General features: G+C 39.3%; 1 protein-coding gene across 1 annotated transcript in view; it reads right to left on the bottom strand.

Annotated features, from left to right (window-relative positions):
- Nucleotides 1–22,435, bottom strand: part of VTA1 (vesicle trafficking 1) — an 82,489-nt gene that overhangs the window by 28,443 nt on the left and 31,611 nt on the right. The window contains exons 5-6 of the mRNA XM_077813141.1: nt 15,616–15,727; nt 2,836–3,003 (exon numbers count right to left, since the gene is read on the bottom strand). Of these exons, the coding sequence (XP_077669267.1) occupies nt 2,836–3,003; nt 15,616–15,727 (280 nt within the window). The remainder of the gene's footprint in view (nt 1–2,835; nt 3,004–15,615; nt 15,728–22,435) is intronic.

Below are 22,435 nucleotides of genomic sequence, written 5' to 3'. Positions count from 1 at the left end.
CACCACAAAAGGTAGCCTGCCAACCAACAGAACCCGAGCTGGAGCATGGAGCCTAGCAACCCTGAGAATCCTGGCTCCAGCTGGGGCTCCCAGGGCTGGCAGGCTCCTTGCTGTGGAGCAGCTAAGTGAAATTGACACTCTTGTCAGTTTCATAGCTGCTATTCAGTGAACAGGGCAGCAAGCATAGCATTGTTGGAAGAGCAGAAGGGCAAAGACACTCCATTAGATATGGTCCCAAACGTAGGAAAAGGATGTATCTGGGTAGAGGGATTTGAAGATGAGAAAAGTTAATAAACCAGGCATCAATGGAGGTATTCAAATGGGAGTTGCAAAGCTCCAAAGATGCATTAGAATAACTCACCCTCTTGTGCACTTTTACCAATTGGAACAGATTTAATTGCCCACACGGGAACTTTCACGATTAGCTTTGTCAGCGAATGGATAGGCTATGTCCACACTATGAGGATTTTATATCTTTTAGGGTAAACAATTTTGCTTATTCTGTTTTAACTGTGAGTGTACCCATTACCCATATAAACATCTTTTTTACATCTTGTGATAATGTGTTGCCAAAGGCTAATTATGCACAATGTCAACAGTGTTTCCTTTTATCAGTTATAAATGTGTTGCCTTTTAATTCTATTGATGGTCTTCTTAATCTTGTATAATGAGAAATGGCAAGTGGGAGTGTCCAATTCACCTACTGTATCACATTCATTAGTTGGTATATACCTCTATCTTGTCCCCTTTTTCCTCTGCTCTCTTAAGTAAATTTCTTTTCAATCTTTTAAATTTCTCCTCGTATGGGAGCCTTCCTATGCTCCTTCTATTTCTTTTACATCTCTTTGAGATGGGTCACGAGAACTAAGCACTGTATTCCAACTGAGGATGTACAGAGATTTAAATCAATACATTTTAATATTTCAGTCATATATTTTCTAGACCTTTCTTAACACTCTGCATTTTGGTTAGATTTTTTGACTGCCACTTGCCCACAGATTAGATACTTTCATTGACTTGTCCACAAATCTTTGAAAACTAATGGCGATCGGGGGAAGTCCCGGATGACTGGAAAAAGGCTAATGTAGTGCCCATCTTTAAAAAAGGGAAGGAGGAGGATCCTGGGAACTACAGGCCAGTCAGCCTCACCTCAGTCCCTGGAAAAATCATGGAGCAGGTCCTCAAGGAATCAATTCTGAAGCACTTAGAGGAGAGGAAAGTGATCAGGAACAGTCAGCATGGATTCACCAAGGGCAAATCATGCCTGACTAATCTAATTGCCTTCTATGACAAGATAACTGGTTCTGTGGATGAAGGGAAAGCAGTGGACGTGTTGTTCCTTGACTTTAGCAAAGCTTTTGACACTGTCTCCCACAGTGTTCTTGCCAGCAAGTTAAAGAAGTATGGGCTGGATGAATGGACTATAAGGTGGATAGAAAGCTGGCTAGATTGTCGGGCTCAACAGGTAGTGATCAATGGATCCATGTCTAGTTGGCAGCCGGTATCAAGTGGAGTGCCCCAAGGGTTGGTCCTGGGGCCGCTTTTGTTCAATATCTTCATAAATGATCTGGAGGATGGTGTGGATTGCACCCTCAGCAAGTTTGCAGATGACACTAAACTGGGAGGAGAGGTAGATATGCTGGAGGGTAGGGATAGGATACAGAGGGACCTAGACAAGTTGGAGGATTGGGCCAAAAGAAATCTGATGAGGTTCAACAAGGACAAGTGCAGAGTCCTGCACTTAGGATGGAAGAATCCAATGCACTGCTACAGACTAGGGACCGAGTGGCTAGACAGCAGTTCTTCAGAAAAGGACCTAGGGGTTACAGTGGATGAGAAGCTGGATATGAGTCAACAGTGTGCCCTTGTTGCCAAGAAGGCCAATGGCATTTTGGGATGTATAAGTAGGGGCATAGCCAGCAGACTGAGGGACGTGATCGTTCCCCTCTATTTGACACTGGTGAGGCCTCATCTGGAGTTCTGTGTCCAGTTTTGGGCCCCACACTACAAGAAGGATGCGGAAAAATTGGAAAACGTTCAGCGGAGGGCAACAAAAATGATTAGGGGACTGGAACACATGAGTTATGAGGAGAGGCTGAGGGAACTGGGGATGTTTAGTCTACGGAAGAGAAGAATGAGGGGTGATTTGATAGCTGCTTTCAACTACCTGAAAGGGGGGTCCAAAGAGGATGGCTCTAGACTGTTCTCAGTGGTAGCAGATGACAGAACAAGGAGTAATGGTCTCAAGTTGCAGTGGGGGAGATTTAGGTTGGATATGAGGAAAAACTTTTTCACTAGGACGGTGGTGAAACACTGGAATGCGTTACCTAGGGAGGTGGTGGAATCTCCTTCCTTAGAAGTCTTTAAGTCTTTGACAAAGCCCTGGCTGGGATGATTTAATTGGGGATCGGCCCTGCTTTGAGCAGGGGGTTGGACTAGATGATCTCCTGAGGTCCCTTCCAACTCTGATATTCTATGATTCTATGAAATATTTGTTAATAATGGGAAAAGTAAATTCTTGTCACTATCCCCTCTAGTCAAAGACCAACACTATTTTGCCAAACTTTTAATAAAAATCACTTTCAAGCAGAGACCAATTATAGAAAGTTTCAGCCCAACAAGTGAAAGTTTCAGAAAGTCACAAGTGTCCAAAAACATGAGGATTAGCATGGTAATTTATGAAGTATTAACTATAAAAGTTGCCTCTGTTCTAACACATATACAATATTGCAGCCTTATTATACTTTACATATAACTGGAAAGGAGGCTACAATGGAATAGCAAAGCACCTCACAGTAAAAGTAAATCTGTGTTCTTGGATATAATGTGACATACCTGTGCTATGAGGTACTTCAGCTGGAGTGTTGGCTGGAGCATGTGCACCAGGTGGGATATGTATGCCAGTATAATTACTAGTTGGCACGTTTGCGTCATATGTAGATGATGATGGCCGAGATACTTGGGTAGGTAGAGCAGATGAACTAGCTTCTTCACTTTCAGCATCTGTTAAGATACAGAAAAGGGCTCTATTAATTCTTATTTTGAGCAAGCATATAAACTACCATTTATTTCTGCAACAATAATCCGCCTTGACTTCCTTATCGGATAACGTCTTATAAAGTTATAAAATGAATGGTTTAACAACAACAACAAAAAAATCAAATAACGATCTATAGAAGTATAAGTGCATCATGGGATAAGTTCTGGGAGCTCACATACTTAATGTAGGTTTCAGAGTAACAGCCATGTTAGTTTGTATTCGCAAAAAGAAAAGGAGTACTTGTGGCACCTTAGAGACTAACCAATTTATCTGAGCATGAAGTGAGCTGTAGCTCACGAAAGCTTATGCTCAGATAAATTGGTTAGTCTCTAAGGTGCCACCAAGTACTCCTTTTCTTTATACTTAATGTATAGAGCTGTAGACAGATGTTTGAAAGAGAATGCATGTCATCACTGGGCTGAATATGTACAACCTTGTGGTTTTATTTTTCTGAATCCTTAAGATTTAGCATATAAATTATACAGAATTAAAAACAGTTTGACAAAGAGTACGAACAGTGTGTAGTAATGAATATATTTGAATGAATACACTTCACTGTATAAGGCACTCTCTCTTTTATATGGCATGTATATTCGTGAGGAAAATGTTAAGAAGATTAAAATGAGAAATGAAAAGAAAGCAAAGAGAAAAAAACGAGAAAATTTGGGAAGGAAGTAATATTAAAGAGGGCTTATGAGACATTTCGTCAGCTGATCCATGGCCCTGCCTGCAGAACTTCCTACATTAGAATATGAATGGCTGGCCTATTTAGTGCAAAGCTAATAGTTACCTCTTTAAAAATATCCTGGCTTCTAATTGGCATATAAATTTAAAGATCCAATCTAGACAGCTAAGTATGGCCATACCTGCACCAAACATAATTTATCCTACCTGTGCCATTTTATTAAGAAGTTGTTTCTGTTCCTAGATTTCTAGTGGCGCTCAAGCCAACAAAGCTCTGTTTCATTTATTGGAGGTGTGCATCTGCATGATTAGAAAGGTCAGCAGGAACAAGCACAGTTCCGGGAATAGTGTTTGTTAACCGCTGGTGCATCAGACAGCGGAAACAACATAAGAGCATAGAGTTGTATTTAGATCGTGTAAAAACTGGTTATTTTAAAATTCTTTACGAAGTGCATTCTGGTCTCCAGCTATAGAAGATCTGATCAAGTATGTAAATATTAGTGTCTAGTAATGAAAACTGGAGAGTCAACTGATGGAACTGAGATTTTGCCCCACTTAAGGCTTTTGAAATAAACAGAGAAAGGGTAAAATATGAGTTACATGTAGGACAGCTAACTTTACTAAAAAGAGTACACAAATACCACTTTCTATTTCCTTTCACAATATCCTTTACTACTACAGAAGACTAAAGGTAGAATAGCTGAAACTGACAATATCTGTATCAGCGTATTACTAGATTTAGACTAAGATATCATTACTTTAAAAGTATAAAACTCTAAAAATACATTCCATGGAAAAACCTTTTTTTTTTTTTTAAAGTTATCTGCCTTCTCAACTCCCTATCAAAATTTGTATATGTATATTTTTCTGAGGTGAGCATCATATGTATGGGATTTAAATGTGTGCATCAAGAAGAAAAGCTATCCCATGAAGTTCTTTTCTAATCTGATTTTAAATATAATTACAATAAAAATGATTTTTCTGGTAATTTTGTAACTAAGTTAGTCCTAGTAGTCTTTCACTGCCACCTTCAAATACAGTTGAAAACATAAGAAGGAATAAAACACCATATGCCCGATGGCTGTGTTTGTCAATAAGTCTAATACTGTCATTATACTTTGTGACTTGTATAAGTTTATTCATAAATGCATTATTTTACACTTAAGCCATCACTGTTGCGTTCACTATATTGCCAGTGTTTAAACATATAAAAATGCATTTTTATGAGAAAGCTATAAACAAAGTGGCTAGTATTGTTTCCAAAATGTAATAGAAAAGCACAGAACATCGTAAAATTCTTCTACCTTCTAAAAATTATTTTTTCTCATCTGCATCTTGTAATTCATTGCTACAGATGTCAGACCTCTACAACAAACTTAAGGTAGATTTTTTGCAGGCAAACACAATCCTAAAGATGCAGAGATTTTCCTTTATTCTGTATTTCTTGCTAGTTCACCACCACTGCAATGCAATCTGGCTAACATTCACAGGAGCAAAGCTAAGGTGTGTTAAAACAGGTAGAAAAAGACTAGGTATAGCACAAATAAAAAACTTTGATTATCGGTTTAGTCTTGGGAAGGGTAAAACATTCTCACCTGGATGGAGCCATCTAGGTAACTTCTCTCCTCCAATTATGGCCCAGCCATTGTTATCTTAAATCCCGTGAAGGTAGGTACCTATGAGGCTGTCTTATCCTGTCACTACATTACCTTTCCTGCTTGGCCTCTCAACAACCCCTTTAAAGCCTCCTTTGATTTAACTCTACGCATTCAGGCAGGCAGCAATACACAACTGAATAAGGAAACAGATATTCATAAGAAATAAGACATATTCCCAGTTTGTCATACTCCCATAGACTTCAACTGCAACTCTAAGTGTCAACACTTCTACAATTCAGGCATTAGGGACTCAGGTTGAACACCCAGAAAAAGAGGACACAGCATCACACAGGAATTCTGTGGCAGAGACAGGGATAGAATCCAATTCTGCTAAGCATCATTCAACATCCTTAATGATGACAATCTGTTCTCTTCCTTTAATCTCCTACTCATCCCAATCCCATTCTCACTGCCTAACCAGTCCCAGTCTCTCCTCCGCTCCCAGCTCCCCCACTCAACCAGTGCCACATCTGATCTGTCTCTTCCCCACGCCCAGCCTCCAGTCATCCCCCCACAGATCATGTCACCAGTCTCCTCCTATCCCAGCTCCAAGTCTCATTACCAAGTTAATCCTAGTCCCCCCCCGCCCCCTGTATCCCCGCCCCGCCCGGGCTTGCTGTCCTGATCTACTCCAGCCTACTCCAGTTATATAAGGAAGTTTCCTTCTCTGTGGTGCCTTGGACCAGCAGGGGGTCACAGAGCTCAGGAAAGACAGGCTTGCTGATCTCTGTTCCAGTTCCTGGCCCAGCCCAGAGCTGCAATCAGAGGGGAAAATCCTACTTTGCCTCAGGCTGGAGCATGCTCATTGTGCACAGAATCTTCAGGGAATTTAGCTGCAAAGGTCTAGCAAGTCTCCAAGCACGTATGAATTGTGATTTTTTTTTTTTTAACAAGGCTAGTAACTTGGCCAAATTTGGGCAGTTTTGGCAGTCCCAATCCAAAACATGGGGCACTACAGCTTTTCAAAGAAAAGGTCACCAGAATTTTTTTAACACAGACAAAATAATGTATTTTTCCCTAACCTTGTTCTCAGAAATAGCTGAACCATTTTGGCTGAAATTATCCTGAACAATTCAGCATGAGAAGGACAAGTAGCATGGAAAATTTCAACCAAATAGTTAAAGTTTTGCAAAGACCTGGTTTATACTACAGATTTAGGTTGATGCAAGGGAGCTTATGTCGACTTAATTATGTCAGTGTACACACTACAGTCCTTGCTCTGACTAATATAAGTGCCCTACTACACCACCATATCTCCACGTCCATGAGAGGCACAGGGCTTACATCAGTGTAGTTAGGGCAATGCAGCATCCGTGTAGATACTACAGGTTACTTACATTGGTTGTTGACTGTCATTCTTCTCAAGTTCATGACTCCATGCTGGAGCCATGAAATTGACAGGAAGGCTGCTCACAGCTTATGTTGTCACCCCCAGGATGGGTGGGGTGCTCCACTTAGTGTCCCTGGGCTCATTGCTCTCAGCCAGGCTGCTGCCCAAGCTCCCTGCTCTCACCCCCGGCTCCAGCTCCCACCCAAGCTGTCGCCCGGGCTGCCTGCTCTCATCCGGGCTGCCTGATGGGCTCCCAGCTCCCTCCCACCCTGCTGCCCAGGATCCCAAGTTGGATGGAGCAGACAGCCTGGGCTCTCAGTCCCCCACACTGCCCCTTTTAAGTCGGTGGAAGTGCTCCTGGTGAGGATGTGCACCACCAACAGAAGGAGGGCAGTGTGGACATGAACCATTGCAGTAATTACTGTGGTGGCTGTAAGTTGCGCCAACATAGGTCACTTACGTTTGTAGTGTGTACATGCCCAAATTACAAGCAACTGAAACCAGGGTCTTAAAATGGGAAAATTTGGGCAAACATAATAATAGGTAGTCTCCAATAAGATACATATATATACAAAGCATCCCAGAAAGAGGGATATTCATTTATTGGGGCATGTGCAAATATTCAATTTGTATGTGGAAAATTAAGCACAGTTTCATGCATGTTCACTGCTGAAAAATTAGCCTCCATATGCACACAGCCTACATACAGTAAGCAGAGCAATTCCAGCTGTCCCACCCCTCCCCAATACACACTTTCTAAAATTGAAAACTCGTAATGCAATGAGCTAAACTCATCTTGTGCTCTTAAACAAAGCCATCTTTTTATAAAATGAACTTCTTTTATTAGATGCACAAGCTCAATCAAATTAATCACCAGAACATGAAAAGTATTCTTTCCTTTCTGCAATGTCATATGTTTAAATTTTTACCTGTCCAAAATGAAGGAAGCAAAAAATTACAGTCCTTTATAATCTATATAGATGAGACTTTCAGGGACATTGTAGAGTGGTTCCACTCCCATTCTGACAGCCTCTGTGCTGTTGAGGAAGATGAAAGTCTCAGGCTTGGACAACAAGCTGGAGCAGAGGGAAATGAGCCCATCCTTGGGACCCTCCTTACAGATGATGTGACGGTACACTCTTGCACTTAGGATACCCCTCCAAGTTATTAGGAAGAGACAAATAATAGTAATGGGGGATTTGATTATTAGAAATACAGATAGTTGGTTTTGTGATGACCAGGAGAACTGTATGGTGAATTTCCTGCACGTGTGAAGATTATGGACCTCTCGAGACATCTAGATAAATTTATGTGTAGTGCTGGGGAGGAGCCAGCGATTGTGGTACTTGTAGGTACCAATGACACAGGGAGAGATAGGAGAGAGGTCCTGGAGGTCAAATTTAGACTGCTGGGTAATTGATTGCTACCATGGAGATTCTGGACTGTATTCTTTCAAATACTCCCAGTTCCATGAGCAAGGCTAGTTAGACAGGCAGAACTGCAGGGTCTCAATGCATGGATGAGACAATGGAGTTGAGAGGAGCGATTTAAGTTTACTAGGAACTGGGGAACCTTTGAGGAAAGGAGGAGCCTATACAGGAAGGGCTCTACCTAAACCAAAACAGAACTATACTGCTGGCATATAAAATTAAAAAGGTAGTAGAAGAGTTTTTAAACTAAGGGCTGGAGGGGGTGTGGAGGAGCACAATTTTATAAGCGCTTGTATACAAATGCTAGAACTCTAAGTACTATGATGGGTGAACTTGAGTGCCTGGTATTAAATGAAGATATTGATATAACCGGCATGACAGGAACTTGGCAGAACAAAGAAAATTAATGGGACACATTAATATGAGGGTACAAAATATGTAGGAATGAGAGTAAGTCGCTCTAGTGAGTGAGTGGCACTAAATGTGAAAGAAAGCAGAGTCACATATAGCAAAAATGTTAAATGAATCAACAGTACCACATAATCTCTGTGAACAGAAATTCCATGCTTGAATAATAAGGGTATAGCAGAAGGAATATACTACCAACCTCCTGACTAGCTAATGGTGATTGTGAAATGCTCAGGGAGATTAGAGAGGCTCCAAAAACAGAAAACCCAGTATTAATGGGGGATTTCAACTATTCCCATATTGGCTGGGTATATGTCACCTCAGGCTGGAATGGAGACATAACATTTCTAGACACAATTAATGATTGCTTCTTGGAGCAAATAGTCCTAGCACCCAAACGAGGAGAGGCAATTCTTGATTTAGTCCTAAGTGGTGCACAGGATCTGGTCCGAGAGGTGAATATAGCCGAACAGCCCAATCACAGCAACCATAATGGAATTAAAGTTAACATCCTTGTAGGGGGGAAAATACTGTATAAATCCACCACAGTAGCATTTAATTTCAAAAAGGGGAGCTACACAAAAATGAGGAAGCTAGTTAAATGGAAATTAAAAGGAACAGTCACAAGAGTCAAATGCCTGGAAACTTTTTTAAAAAATACCATAATAGAGGCTCAAACTATATGTATACCCCCCCAATAAATAAAAAAACAAACAAAAAACAAAACAAAACACAGTAAGAGGGCCAAAAAAATGCCACCATGGCTAACCAAACTAGCAAAAGGCATCATTTAAAAAATGGAAGTCAAATCCTCTGGCAGGTCAAGTGTAAAAGTATAATTAGGCAGGCAAAAAAAGAATTCAAAGAGCGATTAGCAAAAGACACAAACACACAGAGAAATTTTGTTTAAGTACATCAGAAGAGAGAAGACTGTCAAAACACTCAGTGAGGCAACTATACGATAAAAGTGCTAAAAGAGCACTCAAGGAAGATAAGCTGTTGAAAAGATGCTAAAGGAATTCTTTGCACTGGTCTTCACCACAGAGGATATGAGGGAGATTCCCAAACCTGAGCCATTCTTTTTAGGTGACAAATCTGAGGAACTGTCCCAGATTGAGGTGTTACCAGAGGAGGTTTTGGAACAAATTGATAAATTAAACAGTAATAAATCACCAGGATCAGCTGTTATTCACCCAAGAGTTCTGAAGAAACTCAAATATGAAATTGGAAAACTACTAACTGTGGTATGTAATCTATCATTTAAATCAGCCTCAGTACCAGATGACTGGATGACACCTAATGTTATACCGATTTTTTAAAAAGGCTCCAGAGGCAATCCTGGCATTTACAGGCCAGTAAGCCTAACTGCAGTACCAGGCAAATTGGTTGAAACTTTACTAAACAACAGAATTGTCAGATACAAACATAAACATGGTATGTTTTACAAGAGTCAACATGGCTTTTGTCAAGGAACATCATGCCTCACCAATCTATTAGAATATTCTGTGGATTTGAACAAGCATGTGGACAAAGGGGATCCAGTGGATATAGTGTACTTGGACTTTCAGAAAGTCTCTCATAAGGTCCCTCACCAAAGGCTGTTTAGCAAAGTAAGCAGTCATGGGATAAACAAGAAGGTCCTCTCATAGGTCAGTAACTGGTTAAAAGATCAGAAAAAAAGTCAGAATAAATGGTCAATTTTCACAGTAAAGAGAGGTAAACAGCAGGATCCCCCAAGGATCTGTATTAAAACCAGAGCTGTTCAACACATTCTTAAACGATCTAGAAAAGGGGATTAACAGTGAGGTGGTAAAATTTGTAGATGATACAATATTATTCAAGAAAGTTAAATCCAAAGCTGACTGTAAAGAATTACAAAGGAATATCATAAAACTGGTGGACTAAGCAACAAAATGGCAGATATAATTCAATGCTGATAAGTGCAAAATAGTGCACATTGGAACACACAATCCCAACTATCCAAACAAAATGATGGAGTTAAATTAGCTGTTACCATGCAAGAAAGATCTTAGTCATTGTGAATAGTTCTCTGAAAACATCTGTTCAATGTGCAGCGGTTGTCAAAAAAGACCTAACAGAATGTTAGGAACCATTAGGAAAGGGATATATAATAAGACAGATAATACAATGCCATTTATATAAATCTATGGTATGCCCTCACCTTGAATACTGCGTGCAGTTCTTGGTTGCCCCAGTCAAAAAAAGATACATTAGAATTGGAAAAAGTAGAGAAAGGCAACAAGAACGATTAGGGGTATGAAAGAGCTTCCATCTGAGGACAGATTAAGAAGACTGGGATTGTTCATCTTAGAAAAGAGATAGCTAAGTAGGGAACTGATAGAAGTCTGTAAAATCATGAATGATGTGGAGAAAGTGAATAAGGAAGTGTTATTTATCCCTTCACATAACACAAGAACTAGGGGTCACCCAGTGAAATTAACTGGCAGCAGGTTTAAAACAAACATTAGGAAGTATTTCTTCACACCACGCGTAGTCAACCTGTGGAACCCATTGCCATGATATGTTGTGAAGGCCAAAAGTATAACTGGGTTAAAAAAAAAAAACACTTAGATAAATTTATGGAGGATAGGTTCATCAATGGCCATTACTCAAGATGGTCAGCGATGCAATCTCATACTCTAGGTATCCCTAAACCTCTGACTGCCAGATGCTGCAACTGGATGACTGGCTGAATCACTCAAGAATTGCCCTGTTCTGTTCATTTCTTCTGCAGCATCTGGCCACTGGGCTAGATGGACCATTGGTCTGACTCAATATGGCCTTTTTATGTAATCTTTAGTTGTAATATTACTGCACAGGATTGAAAAGTAGTTGATACAAGAGATAAATAAACAGTTATTTTTAAGATGCTGGATCAGAATTTTTCATTCAAGAACTGTTTTAAGTATGAGATCTGAACACAAATCTGAAATGCAAATCTTTTACAGTAAATCAATGCTAGTAAAATTAGATCATCTGTTCCTCAAAATACACCAATTACAATCTAAGTTTAAAACATTTGTAACATGGCTAAGAATGTTTAAAAACTATGTAGTAAAACAACTGCAGTCTCTTCACACTTCAATTTTATAGTTTTCTTTTTAACAACTGGCAATTCAAAAGGTAAATATTAGGACTTCTGTAGTTTTACAAAAACCTTGTTTAAAGCTATCTAATATTTATATTTCTAATTTTGTTGTCAATATATATAGCCAAACCATATATTTACAGTTCTAGAGCCCACGTGAATGAAATACTATCATTCTATATTTGTCTTCTTTAACAGTCACATTTTTATTGCCACATAGTGTTTAAACTACTTTTACACAGAGTGACAGCAACAATTCCATAGATATTTCATCTTGGCAAATATAAAACAGATAACTTTCTGCTTTGAAGATAGTGATCGGTATTTAAAGCAGATCATAAAAGTAACAAATCTGGAACATTACAGTAATCATTCTGACACACAATACCAACAACTTTTAATTAAAATATCATATGGAATACAGCTTAGAATATCATACTGAATATTGGCATAGAAACCATATTTTTGGAGGTGTTAGGAACTCCAGACTAGAACTTTAAAGACTGTCTCCTCTTTCCAACTGATCCTGGAGTAATTTCAGTTCCAAATCATTTCATTTTCTTATCCTGGTGTACCATTTCACTTCAATTTACTGCAAACTATGATTCTAAAAACATTTAGAACACATACTTTCCTCAAATCAGGTAAGAAGGGTGCTCCAGCACCTCCCCTTCTTGAAAGTTAAAGTTAATTGCTTCTACAAATTTCTCCTTATTCTTATGAGGACTGAAAAGGCTCCTTGGAACTCTCTAATATTAATGTCAGTAGTTCATGTATTTTACCGTCTTTATACTTTGTCCATTTAGGATTTTTTTAATTTATAAATATACATAGCTTATAACTATGTTTTTCTTGACTGCAATAAAAGTTTAGTAGCTGACTCAAGGGTACTCCTGAGTGATCTTCATGTGTACTCTATGAGTCGTATTCTAACCACATTAATAAATCAAGTGTGCTATTTTAAGTTTCCATGGTCTTGTAGGATACTGACAAAAGCCTCCACTAAATCCAAGAGCAGAATTACATAGAGAACGCCTATGTTACTGTATAAACATCTCCAAGACTTACAGTATGGTCTTCAAGAATCACAGGGAGCACAACACTTATGGAAAATATGGTAATTTGTCAAGCTGGAGATGGCTAGTTTCAGTCTATTTAAACATGCACTTTTTCATTCGCAAGAAGAGGCAGAAAGTGAGCAAGCCGAAAGGAATGGGGAAAGTCCAGCAGTATGTTTAAACAATGCTGCTTTTCTTTCTGGGATGAACAAAGCAAGAATTATGACAAGTTCTTTTTCCAGAATATTCTACTGAAAAATCTATTTGCATATGATCTTTGGCTCTACAATCCTCAAAATGTTATGGCATGTATGCCACATCTGGTACAATGTTAATAATCCCTAAAAAAAAGTATTTTGTCATTTTATTGCCCATACATAAAAATAGAATATGGCGTTAATGCCTAAAAGAGTAATGCCTTACCGAACAGAATAAAACTTGTCAAACAAAAAATATAGCCTGTTGATTATGAAAAATACATATTGCAGGCTCACTTTGAATAGCAATGCTTTCATTTTTATATCACCACCAAAAATACTGTCCCCATTAGTTTACTTTTACTTATAACCCTGGCAATGGGACTTGCAATTTTCATTTTTTCCTACAGCCCCTGGTAACGATACAGAGTGAAAAGTAGTGGTTTTAGCATAGTAGTAAGAGTGAAAAACTACTGAATTCTAATCTCCCCTCTGACTGGTTCTGTGGCCTTGGGCAAGTCCCTTATCATCTTTGCTTGTTTCCCAGTCTGTAAAATGAGGAGGCATAATACAACTTACACTCCTCATTCTAAGGATCAGTTAATATTTGTACAACGTTTTGAAGACTAGAAGTGGTATGTAAGTTTTAATAGTAGTATTACTACAAGTTGCCTAGCATTTATTCAATTTTACAAGAATCAAACAAGTTCTGTGGGCGATCACTAGTTATGAATTTGAATAATAAAAACAAATTATTTAATTTACAGACTTCTATATTTGCAGATTTATAATATATTGATAATAAAAACTAACTCATTTCACATTAGCTCTTTTAACAACATTTTTCAGTTAACTAAGTGCATGTCAAACTGGGGTAGGTTGCCACATCTGCACTCGGAGTTTGCATTGGTACAACTACATGAGCATAGCTGTACCAGTGGCTAAAAAGCTCAGTTTGAGACAACGCCTAATTCTACAGAACTACGTAAGAATATAGTTTCAATTTAATATAGCATTATTCTTGACTGTTTAAAGTTGTACATTGTAGCAACTGGCTGCTGTGCTCCAGCTCAGAGGCAACTGTATTTCAGTGGTTGAGTGTACTGATTTCAGTATTTGTAAAGTGCTTTGGGTTTCTTTGGTAGGAAAAAATATACTACTATGAAACATTTATAATAATTAGGATAAACTAATAATCTGAAATATGATTTAATATCAATTCACAAATATCTATGAATTTCATTTACATGTGTTCTAAGGAGTATAGTTCTATGGTATAAAACTTATAATTTGCAACTACAGTCCTTTAGGTGGCCCTATTCATGTCTACTTTTAGAAGTATAAAGGCTAAGTACGCTGCATAGTAAAGTAAAACTAGGTCACAATCATTTTAGAGAGTAGTTTGAAAATAACTAATACAAACAGAGATCTCTTGTATGGCTATCAGACAAAAGGGGGACAGTAAATATAGGTAGTTAAACAGAGAAAGAATGTATGAACAGTAATACTGTTTTTTTTTTTAAACTAGAAAGCCTACAAACACCATAAATAGTGCCAAATAAGATGTAAACTCCAAAAGATTAAAAAAAAATGGATACCCAGAGGTATCAGCCTAAAAAATGCAATAGGATATCTGCTGATTACTACATGTATCACTCATCCCATTTTCCTTGTACAACTCTGGAACACATGTATTTTTGGAAGAGATATTAGCTCTCATGTTCCAGGGCATAAGCCAATCTGTTATTCAAGAGAGCTTGGAAAAAATGTTCCCTGAGAGCAGATTATTCTATGACCACTACTACAGCATTTCTTGCACCTTTCTCTGAAGCATCTAGTACTGTTGGCAATAGCAAATCTGCCTAAACAAACCACTGATCTCATCCGATATGGCAGTTCTTATGTTCCTATTTTCTGTTTTTCTCCATGGCATCAGCTAGTTGCCACTACCTCAAGCAGCATAACGTATTTGAAGGACCAATAGTCTGATCTCTTCTCAAACTGGAAGTCATGCCCATCCTTCCTTTTCTTTGATTAGATGGGTAGGGGCTCTCCAAAAGCATGAGATCATGTTTCAGAAAAGTTGAAAACCAGATCCATAATAGTATATGTCTATCTCCTAATGTTTAACACATTTTAAATTAAATTGAAGAACAGAAGTCTAGAGATAATATTTTTAGAATCACTTTTCATAAAAGAACTATATTGTCTATGTCAGAGCCAGGAATAGAGCCCATAACCTTAGTACACATCCTGTACCAACAGATTCAGAACTTTACATTGCTACTTGACTACCTTCCAGCTGCAGATCTGTCTTAGAGTCAAAGAGGGCATGTGATAAAGGGAATTAATTTACCAGGCCTTTTGCTTCTGAAAACTATTAAATTCCATCTTGAGACATTTATGAAATTAGTTTCATTATCCTTATTTAGTTTTTAGCTGAGACTTATCCAAAATCACAACATTCCATATGCAAGCAAGATTTTTTTAGTGTTGCCAGTCAAGAGAAAAGTCCAATGAAAATCAGAAAGATGTCTGGCACAGAAAAGAACAACAGAAAATTATTGTGAAACATTCACCTAAGCAGAAAAGTGATGATAATAAGTTCCCTTTGGAGAAACATATATAACAATATTCACCTTAATTCACTAGCTGATCCAACCTGTTAATGTTATTTTATTTGAAATAGCAATGTACATACCATAATCTTCCTCGTCCATTCCAATAGGTCCAGGTTGAGGAGTCTCTCCATTCTTTAGACAGTTATGAATATATGCTGCCTTCCATCTGGCATATTTTCTGTGTTGAACATTCTGGGGGAGGTAAAAAAAAAGTGTCAAAAACGTACTCCAATTTTTGGGACTTCACAGATTAAGAAAATACATTGGTCTTCAACCTTCTATTTTAAGCAGGATTTAGATTTTCCACTCCTCCTCAGGACGAAAAAAAATGTTACAGTAATCTTCTCTGCAATTACCTGATACCACTATAAACAACTATTCAGGTAAGTAAATCAGGGAACTAATAAAGACAAGCTCTTAAATGGGATCTCAGCTAGAGGTGAAAATGTGGGAGGTCTTCAATTAATGCAACACGTCAAGATAAGCGGTAGAACGGACACCCTAGTCATCTAGTATATTGAACTGTTCTCTGAGTACTAAAAATTGATAGGTGTTTTGTAACTGTCCACACAGCGCAGAAATAAATTTTACACTTTGATAATTTCAGAAGACCATCTGATTAAGATTTCGTCTCTCTACTAAATTCAAATAATTCATCTCTAACCAATAATATTGGAATTTTTATAAGATATAAAATTCCAAATAGAGCTTTAAAATCATGTCTGTATAAAAGAGGTTATAATTTCATCTACACGTTCTGGTGACATTAGAAAGACACTGTAAAGTTTACCGTAGCATCTTATAATGGAGCTAAAATCAACAGATGGAACAGCAGCTTTGTTATATCTAGTTGATTATCTTTGCTAATCTCTGTACATAAGAACACATGACAAAATTAGTGAATTGTATGTTAGGTCAATGGCAAAATACCTTCAATAACCAGAGAAATAAGAGTACCAGGTGTTTAACAAATACTAATATCTTCAAAGAGAGTTTAAAATAACTCTTCTCAAGAGAGCCTGTAGCTAGTTTTGGCAAACTGGTATTTTTTTGAAGCTGGATGACTGCTGAGCAGTGAAAGTGACAAGAAGTTCGTACTCAGCTGCTGGAAGGCTTTCCAATTCCATCTTCATAAAAACAGTGTGGAATTGAGAAAATAAAGTAAGGAAAATTTAGAATGTCAATATTTTAAAATCCTTCCCTCATTTTTGGCCACCTTCTGTTTCTGGGAAACAGGAACCATCAGAAAAACCTCTCATCAAGGGCCTTTACAGATTCCTGTTTTTCCCCAAAACGAACATTGGAGTGATTAAGGTAATTTAAGGGTTTTACTGACTTCAACCATTGCAAAAATGGGATCATAATGACCTACAGAAAGAAGATACTGAGCACTCTCACTTGTCACTTTTACAGATCAGTAACTGAATTGTACATATGGCCAAAACAAACTAGAGGAGCCAAAAAACCTGGCAAATTCAAACCTGGTGCAAAAGGGTACAATTTCATAGAATTAAGTGAAGGTTAGAACTGGTGTAAGGTTTATTTATATTTCAGGCAAATTTTAGAACTGAGTATAATATAATAAAATGAAAAATATCTGGGCTATTTTATTTCCCCTTGGATGGATGTAATAGATTTTTTTTAATTACAAAAAAAGGATGTCCAATTTACTAGAGAAGTCTTGGTGGGTTAGGAAAGAAGATCGTTATAGACAGTCGCTTAAGGTGGGTGGAACTGCCCAATCACAGGTTTGGTCAGATGTAAGATTACCTATTTTAGCGGATGGGACTCTGTGTGTGTGTGTGTGCGTGCGTGTGTGCACGCATGCAGGAGGAGTGCGGAGATTACTGGAGTAACTCTGCAAATCCAATCAATCAAAATTAGGTTTAGCAACATCCTTTTCATTTTGCTCTAGGATTCATCCTAGCTTTGGAGCATGCGTTCCACTGAAGACCACATCATATTGACAAGATGTTGCTGATCAGTATATTTGGAGACAATCATGAGGCTATAAATGTCTGGGGAAGACAAGTAATCTGGCACAAAGCAGACTGCACGCATCTTTTAATCTATGTCTTATGGTCCTTCCTGAGGTTTTCATTCATGATTCTGGGAATGTGATAAATAGAGATCCAAAGCTATATTTTATTAAATTCAAAGCACTATCAGTTGTGAATCAGTCAGACATCAGTGACATAAAATTAGATAATGCTTTTCATATTTTAGCTGGTCTTTGTCTAGCTGCATGCTTGGATGGGTCAGGTGAAAGCGGTGGCCCTAGTTTTTGCAGCTAGTCTGACCTGCAGGAAATGCCCTATTCTGAAGATGGACTTATTTAAAAACGTATGCAGTGTTGTTGTATGCATGTTGGTCCCAGATATTAGAGAGACAAGGTGGGTGAGGTAATATCTTTTACTGGACCAACTTCTGTTGGTGAGACACAAGCTTTTGAGTTTACACAGGGCTCTTCTTCAGGTCTGGGAAAGGTAGGCTTGGTCTCCTTACTTAGTATAACTATGTCACTCAAGGGTGTGAAAAATCCACACCCCTGATTGATCCATAACTCCTTGTGCCAGCTCAACTGGGGGAAGCGAAGGGGACAGTGGGGGAAGGATGTACCCTGCCAGTTCCTGCGACACTCTTGATGGTAGAGCCCAAAGACCCAGACTATGCTCCTGGTGACTCGCCGACGGCAGAGACTGCCAGGGAAGCCAAGTCATTGCCCGCTGAGGAGGCTGCTGCCTGCTCTATGTCCCAGCCCAGAGGGAAGTAAGACCTACAGACTGTTTGTTTGTTTTGCCCCACTCAGGAGCCATAGACTGTGTGCTTTGCCCCAGCTAGGAGGCTGCAGGGCAACAGTCTGCTTGTTTGTTTTCCCGCCCAGGGACCCACAGACTATTTAGCTAAGTGACCCCGGCCGGGGGCCGGGACCCACTTGACTGAAATCACCTGTTTAACGGGAAATTCCAATGACTGTGTGACTGCGTGCACCAAGCCTGCACTGGGCCACCAGGGGCGCCCCAAATTGACACACAGGGCCCCTGCCACAGGGTACATCAACTCATCTAAATATTTGCCTAGTTTTACAACAGCTATGTAAAAAGCACTAGTAAACGCAGTACAAACTAAAATTTCACACAGACTATGAAATGTTTATACTACTCTATATACTATACACTGAAAAGTAAGTACAATATTTATATTCCAATTAACTTATTTTATAATTATGTGGTACAAATGAGAAAGTAAGCAATTTTTCAATAATAGTGTGCTATGACGCTTTTGTGGGTTTATGTCTGATTTTATAAGCAAGTAGTTTTTAAGTGAGGTGAAACTTGGGGTACACAAAACAAATCAGACTCCTGAAAGAACATAAGAATGGCCCTACTGGGTCAGACCAAAGGTCATCTAGCTCAGTATCCTGTCTTCCAACAGTGGCCAGTGCCAGTTGCCCCAGAGAGAATGAACAGAACAGGTAATCATCAAGTGATCCATCCCCTGTCCTATTCCCAGCTTGTAGCAAACAGAGGCTAGGGACACCATTCTTGCCCATCCTGGCTAATAGCAATTGATGGACCTATCCTCCATGAATTTATCTAGTTCTTTTTTGAACTCTTATGGTCTTGGCTTTCACAACATCCTCTCGCAAGGAGTTCCACAGATTGGCTGTGCATTGTGTGAAGAAATACTTCATTTTATTTGTTTTAAACCTGCTGCCTATTAATTTTGTTTGGTGACCCCTAACTCTTGTGTTATGAGAAGTAGTAAACAACACTTCCTTATCTACTTTCTCTATACCAGTCATGATTTTATAGACCTCAATCATATCTCCCCTTAGCGGTCTCTTTTCCAAGCTGAAAAGTCCCAGTCTTATTAATCTCTCCTCATACGGAAGCCGTTCCATACCCCTAATAATTTTTGTCCTACCTTCTGGAATTTCTCTAGTTTTCCAAAATTTATTAAACATTGACATCAATGGCCACAGATCTCTCAGCCAATCCTTTTAGGACTGTTGCATGCAAGTTATCCAGGCCTGTTGACTTAAAAATATTTATCCCTAGTAGAGGTCTAATATCCTCAGTTACAAATGGACAGGAAAGGATTTCATTATCCTCATATGATATGAGTTCATCATCCCACTTCTTTCCAAATACAGAACAGTATTTATTGAACACTTCTGGTTTTTCTATATCACTAACAACAATTTTATTTATTTCCATCTAATAATGGGCCTATGCCATTGCTAGGATTTCTTTTGTTCTTAATATATTGAACTTCTTCTATTGTCCTTAACGCTTCCAGACATGGATTTTTTCCCCTGACTTTAGCTTCCCTCATCAGTTTTCTGCACTACATAACTTCTCATTTATGTCAATTGCTATCTATTTCCCCCATTTTCCATTTGTTATACACTGCCTTTTTATTTCACCACTGAACCAGGATGGGGTTCTTTTGGAGTTTTCCATATGAACTGTATCTTCGGATCTGAGAGTAGCAGCCATATAAACCAAACGGACTGCTAGATAGAAAGAATGCAAAATTCTCATAATCCAGTTGGGCCCTAATATTTTGTTTAGGGGGAAAAAAACCCCTACTAGTCTACTATTTGCTTTATGTGAGCATGAAAGGGCAAAATTATGTCTTATACTAGGAGGACCTGGATACTGGCTCCACTATTGTTTCTTCTTCTGTGCCACCCAACTATGAAAAGTGCAGTTGTTCCTCTTTTCAATACTTAGAATGCTCTGCTCGCTACAGCTGCAGCTCTGGGATGCCCTATTGCCATTTAAGTTGCCCCATTTTCCCGTTAATCCTCTTCCCATACTGCTTTATACTCATCCATCTAGTACACATTATCTCAGTTTCCCATGGGGATGTGAAAGGATGCAGGGACTGTTTAGGTTTGGACTGAACAGAGCTTTGAGTGCCCAGCAGGAACCTAACTGGAGGCACTGAAGGAACAGATGTTGGTGTTCCTCATTGCCTAGAAGGGTAGTCCTCTTTATTGGAGCATATATGTCTGTTGTGGGGAGGAGCTGTCAGTCTCAAAAGACAGAATATACATTTGGTACTTTCCCCTGATCATCTTTTCTACTTCATGGTTGGTTAGGATTACCTGGGGGAACAGGGCAGCAACGATCCTGCAAGCTATGGCTGATTTCTGGCTACTGTGTATCCTGATGGATCTGCTGCTGAAGAAATGTGGCGTTGCTTGTTGGTCACTCTGATGCTTGCCTGCTAGCTTTTTTCCCCTTTAGTGGTCTGTTTCTGTGGGGGTGGAAATGTTGAGCCACAGGAGAATCACTGGAGCAATTACTCCATTTCTTTGCCTGAGCTGTTGTGTTGGTAATGGGACTTTATAGCAGAAGAACCATTATCACTAAGCTCCCCCTGCAGCCCTTCTGCTGGAGGTGAGAAAGATGAGATGCTCAAAACTGAGAGTTAGGGATAATTCTGGCATGAGACTTCTCTGGAAGGAGGGGGTCTTGGCAGCATAGGCTCTTTTTCCTCTTCCTACCAAATCTGGAATATGAGAGGAGAGAAGTCTGCTTGGCTGCTTTCCCCTATAGTCAGGCTGACAAGTGAAGTCACTGGAAGAGCTGGATTGACACTTGTGCTCTCGCTCCAGCCCCTGAGCAGATGAAACTATGTAACCTGAGTCCTCTGGGAGACTTGGGTATAGGGGATGGGTTGGAGGGCAATTGGAAATGTGAATTTATGGGCCAAGAGGGGCATGTTTGCAGCCCACCAGAGCAGTTACCTAGCATCTGGATGCTTCTGCTTTCCAGCTTCCTCTGAGTGCTGGGATTCTTCAGATTCTGATACCTCTATTCCTCCTCGTCTTTCCTGTGCTGGGGGCGCACATATAAAACCCAGGCTTGAAGCCCTCAAAGTGCCTGGCTGCATAGGAGACTGATCACGTGAGCAACTAGGGTCCAGAATCCTTGTTGGAGTCAGTCATGTTGGCTGCCAGCTAAGGATGTACAGTTTACATTGGCTCAAGAGCCCAAAGATAGTCCCTCACAAGATTCTTTAGACAGTGTGTCTTTGGCTTTTTTTATGCCTCAGAGACCTTTTCTATCGATTCTTCTATATGCAGTTTTGTAGTTGTGTTGGTCCCAGGATAATAGAGAGACAAGGTGTCTGAGGTAATATCTTTTATTGGACCGACTTCTGTTGGTGAGACACAAGCTTTTGAGTTTACACAAAGCCCTTCTTCAGGCCACAAGCTTGTAAGGACAACTGAATCTTCCGCTTGATGGAAACATTCAGAGTCTGAAAGACAGGTTAGACCTTACATCTTGGGATGTGACATAAAAAGATGTAATTACTGATTTACCTCTGCTACTGAGGGGAACAATGTTCCAAGCACCTGGATTATAGAAGGTTAAAAACTGCACTTGGAAGAGTGTTGGTTACTTCTGATTAGATGCAGGTCAGTAAACTTAGAATCCAGGTTCTTGTGTGAAAGCACCTTTGTCTACCAAGTTCTTTAAGGGACCCATTCAGTTTTCATTGCTGTCAATGGACATTCTTCCATGGGTTTAAGCCCTAAGTGAAGCTAAATCCCTTCTCCTAACTAGCTTAACTGAGCTAAAATCTGGGGGCAGAAGAGAACAACTGACCAGTATGAGCTATCTTTGAGAATGATCACAGCAAGCATCATTTTACTCTGAACCCCCTAGTCGTATGTTTGCCAATTTCCACTTGGATAGGTTCTATCCCATCCCCATTCAGAACTTCTGGCACTAGTTTTTCCACAAATGCTACTAAGACCACATATCCTTCTGCTGCTGGGACACCAAGTGCTTTAATATTTCAGCATCTTGTTTTGATCTTCCAGGTATTTTAAACTGCCTTTGACTAGATGCGATCTAGTCCGCAATGGCTTTCTTTTTA

The sequence above is a fragment of the Eretmochelys imbricata genome, chromosome 3 (assembly GCF_965152235.1).
Source record: "Eretmochelys imbricata isolate rEreImb1 chromosome 3, rEreImb1.hap1, whole genome shotgun sequence".
NCBI classification, from domain to species: Eukaryota; Metazoa; Chordata; order Testudines; family Cheloniidae; genus Eretmochelys; species Eretmochelys imbricata.
This window is presented reverse-complemented; position numbering and strand designations above follow the sequence as displayed.